Source organism: Calypte anna, chromosome 2, assembly GCF_003957555.1.
Source record: "Calypte anna isolate BGI_N300 chromosome 2, bCalAnn1_v1.p, whole genome shotgun sequence".
In the NCBI taxonomy this organism is placed as follows: Eukaryota; Metazoa; Chordata; class Aves; order Apodiformes; family Trochilidae; genus Calypte; species Calypte anna.
In genome coordinates this window covers 139,598,400-139,609,975 of record NC_044245.1, presented here as the reverse complement: position 1 = coordinate 139,609,975, position 11,576 = coordinate 139,598,400, and the positions used below count along the sequence as shown (strand labels likewise).

The 11,576-nt window shown below is 40.6% G+C and overlaps 1 protein-coding gene across 1 annotated transcript in view; it reads right to left on the bottom strand.

The window, feature by feature from the left end:
- Positions 1 to 234: 234 nt before the first annotated feature.
- The window catches only part of FER1L6 (fer-1 like family member 6), a 78,061-nt gene continuing 66,719 nt past the window's right edge, over positions 235 to 11,576 (bottom strand). The window contains exons 38-42 of the mRNA XM_008505332.2: positions 9,888 to 9,986; positions 8,274 to 8,515; positions 7,781 to 7,944; positions 5,092 to 5,192; positions 235 to 415 (exon numbers count right to left, since the gene is read on the bottom strand). Coding sequence (XP_008503554.2) covers positions 235 to 415; positions 5,092 to 5,192; positions 7,781 to 7,944; positions 8,274 to 8,515; positions 9,888 to 9,986 — 787 coding nt within the window. The remainder of the gene's footprint in view (positions 416 to 5,091; positions 5,193 to 7,780; positions 7,945 to 8,273; positions 8,516 to 9,887; positions 9,987 to 11,576) is intronic.

Sequence of the window (11,576 nt, the reverse complement as noted above, 5' to 3'; positions counted from 1 at the left end):
AAAGGTGCAGCAGTATGTTAATAATAATGTACATGTAAATAATGTATGTTAAGTTACATTAAAGTTGCATTTGAATGAGCCAAAAAATTTAAGATGTCAAAATATTCAGAGAGTTCCAGTTTCTGATATGAATATTTATGTTTTCTTCTTAAAAGGAGGGTTCATTAATTCCCTATGCTTGACTTTATTTTAACTGAGCATATGATGGGTTACAATGAGAGCCAGAACTTATACTCATCCTGCAACAATCTTATTACTGATTGCACCAGGCAGTGTGTAGATGAAGAGCACCAAGAAGACAATGATAATAAGTAGAATTATGCCAATGATGATGTACTTCTTGTAATTTCTCCAGATCAGATGATACAAACACTTGAAAGGACTTACAAACCAAGAGAAGGATGTGTCTGGCCGGCTAAATGGGAAAGAAGAAAAAGAAAAAGCATTTGTAAAGGCAAATCCAGCTATTTCCAAAGGTACCCTGCTGCAAAATACATATTTACATCTAAAAAAGGACCCTTAACTCCTGGGAACTCATTGAAGTGTTTAAAGGGGAGTTCCAGAAGTTCCACTTAGTACTGGGGTGACTCTTCTTCCATCTGTCCCCAAGCCCAAACTCCACACATCACTGGTTATGAAATTCTAGTTCATACTTCATAATTACTCAAATTAAAGACAACATATGGAGTTCAAAATTATGGGTAAGATTTTGATAAATCCTAAAAAAGAAATGTAGATGTCTAATCATTGCATGGAATTTAGCATTGCAAAAGAAGTAATGAGCCACGACAAAAAATCTAATTGCTCACTAATAGTCATGGGGCCAGCACAGGCAGAGCCTGCTCAGGCCTGGCATACATCCCCAGAGAGATCACTTTCAAAAGGAGTTTGAAAAGAGGCCTCCTGAAGGCAGGACAAGAGATGAACCCCAAAATCTGGGTAGTTGGCCTGAGTACATAAGAGGAAGAAGAGTCACCTTCTCATGGTGGCAGCTACCTGCACTTCACAGTCCTCATTTTTTTTCTAACTATTGCCCCATGTAATATTCTCTCTGTAACCAGGAATTTCTTCACACTGTATGACAGAGCTGGCTGCATACTGACAGGAAAACAATGTTCTCAGAAAAAGTGTTGGTGTAGTCTCTTCTCTGGCATGCTTGGGTGTGATGCCCCTGTGATGAGCTGAGGCACCATCCATCAGCCTTGTGTGATGGGATGACCCGAGGAGTGTGGTCATGTAGAGCAACATTAACCCCAGCAAAATTTGGAACAAATTGTTTTTCTTATCCATTCTCAGTGTAATTGTGAAGATGGTGCTGCACTAAGGAGAAGGAAATTAAGACTGAGGGTCACAAAAAGGAATGGCCATGTGTCACTCCAGAATCTGTTCAAGGAATTCAAGCAATGCCTTAGTCATCTGTGAGATTCAGCATTTTTCATGTGAAAGTGAATGCCAATGTTACAGAGTCTGTAAATCTGAAAGATCAACTAAATAGCTTTTCATTAGACTGTCTTCTATACTGAGGTGGAAGTGACTCAGAAATAAACTAACAAATAAGCCCTTCAGGTTAAAAGGGATTATTTAAAATAGACATTCCAAAGGACAAAATGTACTGAATCACAGAGCTGAGTAATAAAACTATTGATCTGCATGTTCCAACTATTTAAGGACTTTCAATAACTTTTCAAGGCAGAGGGAAAAGGCCACACTGTTGCTCATTTAATTGGTTTTCTTTGCAAGATAGGCAATAGAATTCAGAGCCATTCCCAGTAGTGTATTTGTTAAGAGTGCATCCAGAAAATCATCCTGTCTTGCCTGGCAGAGACTAAGAGATGGATAACCTCTGGTGCTTTGGCCACCAGGAAATTACAGGCACTGCACCTTATTTCTCATTTCTGTGTTTCTCTTTAGTTCTCAGACATTTAAACTGTGTCCACCTTTTCACTGGTTCATGACTAATCTGCTGCTGTCTAGTAGCGCCTAGAAGATAACTTTGGTTTTGACATTATTTTGTTTCTTAATTTAAAAACTTAATTATGAAAAAAAAAAATTAAAATGTTTCTGCTTCTCTGTGTGAGCCTACATGATTAACAAAGAAAAAAGTGAACCTTTAATACTGGGATAGGTGTACAGCCATCCTGACAAAGCTCCCTGAGATCTACTTCTTCCTGAAGGGAACTCATTTGAAATGCAGAAACAGGTATTTGTTATTTATCAGTTGATTCTGACTAATCTGCAGGTATAAACCATAAATTCCATCACTTGGGGGCACTGACCTGGTAAACTTTAATAACAGCTTTATGGAACTGGGGCATGCAATATTTTCAGCTATTAGATTATTTTCTTTCCAGTAAGTGAGTGTCTAGTGTACTTACCATCAACACAATGACATTGCTTCAGTGACCTTAGCATTTATTTAAATGTAACTTTAAAACTTAGGTGCCCAGCTTGGTCAGACACAGGTGATCTGCATGTGGAGAGGAAGGGCTTCTGGAGGACAACTGATTTCTTTCCCTAGCTCCCACCTTAAGATATGTGTGTCAGGTAAATGAGATGACTCCTCCCCTCTACATGAGCAGCTACAAAAAGAGCCTGAATGGTTTACTTTTGAGATCATAGAACAGTTCAGGTTGGAAGGGACCCTGAAGACCATCAAATTCCAAAACCCCTTACATGAACAGGGACACCTCACACTTGAGCATGTTGCTCAAAGCCCCATCCAACCTGGTCTTAAACACTTCCAGGGGTGAGGCATCCACAACTCCTCTGGGCAACCTATTCCAGGGTCTAAGCACCCTCACAGTGAAGAATCACTTCCTCATATCAAAACCAATTCTGGCCTTTTTCATCTTGAGCTTTTACCCCTTGTCCTGTCACTACATGGAATACACACAAAAAGTCCCTCTCCAGTTTTCTGGAGGTACTGGAAAGCCACTAGAAGGTCACCCCAGAGCCTACTCTTCTCCAGGCTGAATGGATGAGTAATGTCAAGTGGGAATAGGTCCACCCTCATTTTAATATGCACAGCTGAAAGTAGAACTGGGCTGAGCCATGTGTTGGCTGTGTACTCAATCATAAAAAACTAGATGTGGAGCCTTTGTGATTACCCAGGGGAAAATCTGGAGGAAGACACTGGTTTTGCAGTTTCTGGGTCAAAACACCTCCAGGCTATGCAGCAGAGAAGTCACCAGGCTAGTGACAACCATGTAGCTCAACAGCACATCTGTGGATAAGATGCCCTTGAGGTGAAAAACACAGGGATCCGTGAAGCCCCAAGCTGCCTGGGGTGAATGGGTTGAGCCTCAAAAAATAGAAGGGAAATCAGGTGGTGCCCTTGTGCATCCTGTTAACAACCCCTAGCCATATAATCCTTCTATTACATACCACACTATCTCTTAAAAATGACCAGGCTGATTACTTCCCACCACATGCATTTCAGAGCTACCCCAGTCCTCTCTCCTCTGTAATTCAGTTTTCTTTACTGGGAATCATTCAGACATCTCTCAAGCATAGCTCATCCTGCCTTTGGGCAAAGTTGCTGGGTGACATGATTGATTAAAGTCCTTCCAAAGCTTATTTTTGACAAGTGTTTGGTACTGCTAATTTTCAGACTAAATTCATGCCCTTTGTAGCAGTATTGGCAATTCCACCTTTATGATGATTTTTTTTCCTTTTTTTTAATGTTTATCCTGAGAAATATATCAAACCAACAAAATTAAACAAAATGTGCAATAATTACCATTATGATTAGCGATTGATTTTTAGAAGCTTTTGTAGCAGGTAATATTACAAACATCAATTTCTTTTTTTTTTTCCCTTAAATCTACCTCATAGCTTCAGTAGAACACAGTACTTGAGCCAAAAGAGATCACAGAATCACAGAATCACAGAATCCTAGGGGTTGGAAGGGACCTCGAAAGATCATCTAGTCCAACCCCCCCTGCCAGAGCAGGGCCACCTAGAGCACTTCGCATAGGAACGTGTCCAGACGGGTTTTGAATGTCTCCAGTGAAGGAGACTCCACGACCCCCCTGGGCAGCCTGTTCCAGGGCTCTGTCACCCTTACAGTAAAAAAATTTTTTCGAATATTCAACTTGAACCTCCTGTGCTCCAATTTACACCCATTACCCCTTGTCCTATCACTGGTCACTACTGAGAAGAGCCTAACTCCATCTCCCTGACACTCACCCCTTACATATTTGAAAACATTGATGAGGTCACCCCTCAGTCTCCTTTTCTCCAAACTAAAGAGACCCAGCTCCCTCAGCCTTTCCTCATAAGGGAGATGTTCCACTCCCTTAATCATCTTAGTAGCTCTGTGCTGGACTCTTTCAAGCACTTCCCTGTCCTTCTTGAACTGAGGGGCCCAGAACTGGACACAATACTCCAGCTGCGGCCTCACCAATGCAGAATAGAGGGGGAGGAGAACCTCTCTTGACCTACTAACCACACCCTTTCTAATGCACCCCAGGATGCCATTGGCCTTCTTGGCCACAAGGGCACATTGCTGGCTCATGGTCATCTTCTTGTCAACCAGGACCCCCAGGTCTCTTTCACCTACACTGCTCTCCAGCAGGTCAGCCCCCAACCTATACTGGGACATCTTGTTGTTCTTCCCCAAATGCAAAACTCTACACTTCCCCTTGTTGAATTTCATCATTAGAAGTACGTATTTCTGAAAACAAAAATCTTAGCTGATCATTTTTTTAAATGTTACAAATAGTGAAAGCTAAAATGCTCCTTGTAGATCATCTGCCTTTGCTAAACCATTTAAAATGTCTTCAACTTAAAGTATTATGATGAAAAATAAGCATCTTCATTCTTTAATTATGAAGTGCAAAAAAACTGGAGATAAATTTGTTACATTCATATCATTCCTATATGACTTGATTCTCATGCTCTATGTGCCTTTATCTGCAAGTGATTAATTTAGGTAAAAATGACGAGATGTATGCAGAAGTTAGTTTTCCACTGATATGCAGCAACTAGGATAACTTTAAATGTGCACAGATAATTCCTAGAATAATCTGAATTCTAGATAATTCTTGAATTATCTGCCCCAGCTTGTTTCATGAATATGCTCCTACTCACTTGGGTTTTTCCAAGGGCTCAGGCTCCTTTCGAGCTTTGCCAACCGGATTCTTCTCAGCTTCTTCAGCTGTCACCAAGTGAAACTCAGCTTCCACCTTGCCCTGGATCAGGGAGATCATATGTAAGGATCCAATCCTGGGTTATTATCACTAAATCACAGTAGGATTCTGCATGTGGATCAATTATGGAACCAACTGAGGGTGAAGGAAATTGGTTAAAGAAAATAAGGTAAAGACTTTGAGTTAAAGAGAAAGCACAAAGTGAAATCCAGGCACCAAATTCCTGACTTATGCTAAAGAAATGAGGGAAGAGAGGGAAGATGTTTTCTTCCAGATCCATAAGTATATTTTTTGCTACCTAAATTATAACATAATTCACCTGAGACCTGTCTTCTATCATACATCCTTGTGGAGGAGAACAACTGAGCTGGAAGATGTCTTGCTGACATGGATGAGGTATAGTCCACCAAGAGGGTAGAAACTCAACTAGTCACAGATGCTGGAGCAGCTGAGCTGTGAGGTCTCAGCTCACAAAAGCATCATGACTAGAAATGAGATTTGTGTGCAGAAAACATGCAGTTCTAGAGCTCTGTTCAGGCTAAAAGAACAGTGGTCTGGCATGTGGATTCAGAGTCAGTTTTCTTGATGCATGGCAGAAGACAATGCTCAGCTGTGACAAAAGGACAGCTCTGTTCAGCACCAACATTGATAGCTTCTAGAATTTGGAATAGTCATGATTCAATATAACTGTTGGTTTACTGCTTGCTTTCATTGTGACAAGACATCAAATCTGTGGGGTGACCAATAAAATATTCCCACTTATAAAAGATGATGTCTACTCTGCCTTGCAGTAGGAATATGTAGTTTGAGTTATTTGAAATCAATATCAACTGTAACTTCTGCTACTGAAGTCAGAGCTTCCTAAATATAGTTAACATTTTTTTCCCTTACAGCAACAAATCTGTTGGTATTTCTGTGTTAGATTACAGAGAAGTTGTCTCATTTCCCTGTTTGTCCAGGTACATTTTTGAGTACTACCTCCACTATAGATTTTAATTAGGCCAAAGGAAAAAAAATCATTTGCAAAATTTAGATTCTAGTAACAATTAAGATTGGGTAAACCAAATCAGCCTCATAAAGTCTGTGATGGATGAAAAACAGACACACAGCTTTTCAGGTATTTGTTATTTTCCTATCTCCTGTCTTTGTGGATATCAAAAATTGAATCATTATTCTATGGCTAGCGGCTGGGATTAAGTGCAGGACTGGGCTGAAAAAAAAATACAGATAAAAGAATCCAGTGTGGAAGGCAAGGGGATCAAGAGACAAAAGTGAAGGGGGAAAAAGAGAATTAATTACAATAGGGCTGAGAAAAGAGGAGGAAAACAGATGGAAAGGAGTTTGGGGGTGGACCCCATTCACTAAATCCATGGTAAGTACAGAGTCACCTTCAGTCTGAAGAAGGCAATGAACATGAAGATGGCACTCTGTATTGAAACATCCTTATTGCTGGAATGAACAGAATTATGAAGGAAGGCTGAGGTTTCAGAAAACCTTTGGAGAAACAATGAAAGTCCAGAGGTGGAGTGAGATCCCCTAAAAAAGGGCCAAGGCAGGTGAATTTATAGAAGGTAATACAGGACAGTAGCTCGTAGCTGTTGGACTGTGTCCTCCCAGGGATCTGGATGCACCTAAAAAGACACCAACCACACTAATCCTCAAACTGAGCTTCAGAGATGCTCAGGTTCAGGGTCAAGCTCCCAAAGTGCTCTGAGGATGTGTGAGCACATCAGGTTGGGCTTTCCTTCAGTAGCTCACACAGTTCTGCTTCATGCTCTGTTTCATGTAGACATGCCCCAAAATCCATGTGCAGAGTTAACTCTAGGAATGTACTTCATGCCTAAATACATGCACTCCACCTAGGAACCTGATCCAGAGCAGTCTTTCATTTTCACTGCTGATCCCTACACTGCTGAAAGCTTTACATTATGAAGAGAAGCTACAGCAGAAAGCACTGGAAAAACTGGCTAGCTATGCACAGGGTGACATTTACACCCTGCTGCAAGCCTTGTAACACTAGAAGCTTTGGGTAAATAAAAAATTGTGTGGCAGCATTTTTATTCTTCCTAGAAGGATAATTCTAATACAACAAGTCTTGTATAGTTTGGAGGGAGCTGTCATTGTCCTTTGCATTCTTTTATACCAATGGTATCCTGTCAGTAAACCAAAAACATGCTAGCTTATTGGGCATACTTCAGCAACAACAGGGGACTCTGCTCTTTCTAATTCAGATGTGTCACTTGCAAGGAGAATAATAGTAGATGGAAAAATCAGTTCATTCGCCATGACTGAAGTGAGAAATTAATAGTAAATAAAGAAATATGCAGGTGAGATTCCTCCCAGGATCTCCCCAGCTGGTGTAAAGTTGTCTGGAAACACCTGATTTTCCACTCTGCCCACCCAGTGTGCTTGGAGATGAACAGTGAAAGAAAGCAAGAACAAAGTGCTCTGGGTGCCTGGGATTATTTGGACCAAATCTGTGGGGAACCACTAAAGTATCTGGAGGAGTCCCATGGATTGCCAGTGGTGGTTGTTCTCCAAAGGCTATATCCAAAATCTGCCTGCCTCAGGATCTCAGCAGAGCATATGAATCCCAAGAAAAACCTGTTCCTCTGGAGTGAGCTGCTCACCGTGATCTCCCCAGCCTTGATGAAAGGCCACCAGCCTCTGACACGCTTCTGCTGAAATATGGAGATCTTGTTTTCCTCACTTGCTGCCACAACTGTGCCTAGGTCACAGCTCTTGGCTGTCTTCACTGCTCGAGGGAATCCATTCAGGTTCAGCTCAAGAGTTCCTGGAGGGAGAAGCAATGTGACAACACTCAAGAGTCCAGACAGACACAAAGGCATTCAAGCAGAGAGATGTAGCAATGCATCAGCTTGGGCCCAAGCTTCAGAGCTGGGGATACCTCTGTATTGTTAGTCAGTCATTTGTACTGCCTTGGAACCATCTCATCTTGGTTCATAATTATTCCCTCTCCAAGAAATCTGTAGGTTTGTAGCGTGGCTCTTCAGAGAAAGACAAGTAAATGCTGGGTGTCTCAGACACTGGTTTGTACACACTACAAAATACTGATCTGGAGAGACCTCAGCTGAAGTTCAGGCAGATTCATTACATACTTACCCAAGAAATCATCTGAAGAGAGTCTTTCAAAGTCCCACACCTGAAGCACCAGCTCAGCAGGTATTTTGCGCTCTGTCTTTTCCAAGGAAAAGATGTTTTCTCTTTTACTGATCACTATTTGTTTCTCTGCTGGGAGATAGTGGAATGGGAATACAAAGCGCCAGTTGAAGTTGCCCTCTCCTGTCAAGGAGTTGTAATGTACATCTGTTTCTTGCTTGTCCTCTTCCAGACCCTTTATCCACCTATGGCAAGCACATAGTGGAAAGCACTGCTGTCACCAGGGGAACTTGAATTTCAGTTGTCACTATTGAATTCCAGTCATAACCCCCATCTAATCAGCAGCAGGTAACACACCATTCAGGACTGGGACATGCAGCAACAGCCCTGGCTTGAGGTTCTCCTGGCCACCTCCCAGCCATGGCACAGGCTGTAGCAATGGCCAAGGATGATCAAAAGCTGAGAATGGAAACATCATTTTTATTTTGATCAGGACCAAAAATGCCAGGTGGTCATTTGCTATTGGCCAGGATGTGTGTCTTCTTTGGGACAAAGACTGCATTAATCATTTATCCATTACTAATCACCCTGTATCCATGCTGTGCCACACTAATAAATTCTGACAATGTCCCAAGACTGATTTCAGTGCTCAGTATTAGAGACTAATTTTGCAGGTGCTATTTGGGGGTGTAAGCCTGGCTTGAGAAGTCTCCTTTTTCTTCTGCTTTTCTTTTGGTTTTAGCTGCAGTATACACAACACCTGAAGTGCAATGCTATGGTACAAAAATACAACACCTTCATAAACATAGTCTTGTCTTCTTCAGAACTCCACTGAGGTAATGTTGCAGCTAGGTATGTTTTATTTCAGAAGATTTATCCCAAAAGGGATAAAAAGATTTGAGTAAAGATTAGCATTTTAGCACTGAGTCCAAAGGGTGGCTTTTCCCCTCCAAGCTACATTATTTCAAACAGGAGCTGGGGAAAAACAGCAACAGTCCCAAGCATGGCACTGCCCTCACCTGCCTGGTGGCTGGTTCAGTGTCACATGCAGTGTCTGAACATAATGGAATTTGTGTCTTCACCATTAAGACACAGAAGCAAAAATTTATCAACTCCTGCTTTCCCTGGAGGGCAGAAAATGCCCATGTGAAGGTCTGCCCAGCATGGCCATGGTCATTCACCCACACAAGCCCCCCACATGAGGTTAGAAAATATTTCCAATAGAAATATCCAGGAAAACATTGGCTTTCTTGTTTCTGATGTGGTCATAATTCCCTTTTCTCTTATTATGTCTTCTCTCTGCATCTGTGCAAGCTCTTGCAGTTCAAGTTCTTTAAGTGCTTCATCTCTCTTTGCTAAACTGCAAAGCTGTTTAGCATACTATCTCTCTCTGAGCAGGGATTAATGACAAGTGTCATTTTACAGTCACTTGATTTGAATTTTTTTTCTTTTAAAAAAGCAGTACTCAATATACATGAGTAACTTGGGAGGGCATTTAGAGCAAAGTGCCAAGATCATAGAAATAGCTTATTGGATATTCTCACATGATAATTTTTACATCTGATTTTTGAGCAAAATATTACATGTTCTTTGGAAGACAACTCCTGGAGAACTTACCCTTTTACATAGATATCACTTGATTTTTGCCCTGTAAAGACATTTTCATCTTCTAGAATTACATCCTCTGTATTCCAGATTATTACCCTGAGTTCATAGCTAAAAAAAAAAAAAAAAAAGAAAAGAAAAAGAAACAAAGAAAAGAAAAACAATCAGCCTGTGTATACTCAAGTTCTGGTTAGACACTAATGTAAGCCTCTATCAAACCATGGTTTTATAAAGTGAGAAATGTGGGTTTTATGCAAAATTCTTAAAATATTAGCAGCTTCAGGCCTCTTCTATTTACAAGTCTGGTGATAGAGGCGGAGTGGTGGCTCCTCTCAGCTCTCAGAGTTTGCTGGCTGACAGTGAGGTCACTGACAGTTTCAGAGGGATGGAAAATTCCTTGCTTTTTATGTGCCTGTTCCTTTTCAATTCTTTTCACAGAAATGCTGCAGTGAAACGAGGTAAACTTAATCTGAACAACATCATCAGAGCAGTCTCCAAAAGACTGAACAACATGCTAATAACATCCATATCTCTGTGGGAGGTGCTTTTTAGAAGAAGTGACTAAAAACACTGTAGCTGGGGCAAACCAGTGCATTAAGAGGGAAGAGAAGCACTGCTTAGAGAGGCATTTAGAGATATTTTCATTTAAGCAAGTGCAGTCATCCTAAGAAGCAACAGTAAAAGAAATTGAGGCTATCCCAGCCCTCCCATTCTCTATATACAGACATTTATGGTGGCCCCAAAGCTCTAGAAGCTTGAGCTGATATTGCTGGTGACATAAAAAATTGATACTCAAAAATATAAGTATGCCTTGAGTTAATGTATGAACCACAAAATTAAAAAATCCCGCAGCTATGTTTAAGAATACTATCAGCTATGTTTTCTGACGTGATGTGTTATCTTGGAAATGGTCTCATTCTCAGGTCTGAAACTGCCCCAAAAGTTACCAGATACCCTACATCATGGAGCTCTTGATATGTCAATCATGAAAACCACTCCTCAGGACCACCCAATAAAACTTTCACCTTCAATGCTCCATCAGAACCTTGCTCAGTCAAAGACCATCAACAAGAAATGTTTTCAAAGTGTCTGAATTCTTGTGGAGCCTGGAAGCTTTTTTACTGCAGCACATAGGCATTTCTCTGCAAAATGTGTAACTTCTGTTTGCATGTTCACTTTCTTTCCCATAATTAGTCATTTGACAACATTTACCCTTGGTATTGTAGACTACAAAAAAGTCAGCAACAATTTGATTCTGGGGGTATGATTAGTTTTAAATCTTTTTGGATTGGAAAATGATAGTTATGGAGCTTTATAGTAAGTTCTGGTCTAAAGAAAGTAATTGTTACATAGACTTATTTTGTTGAGTCTTGTCCTTTTGTAAAGTGAAAGAAACAAGTTTTTATCACATTGCTTATTGTTCAAACTTAAATAATACAGGAATAGTACCTGATGTTTCAAATATGAAATTCTCAGGAAAGACCTTGCTAAAATATTTGAGTAGAGATGATATTGGAGAGCTTTGTTGCTAGTTTTTGTGACTCATACACAAAACTTCAGTAAGCTTAAAGAATTACTGGAAGTGTTGCATATAAAGCAGCATAAGTATCTGTGTGAAATGTAAGAGATTTTTCCAGATCTATCTCTTCTGACTGTTGCTGCTTTACAGGTTTTTTGATCTTATCCTTGAAAGGAGTGTTA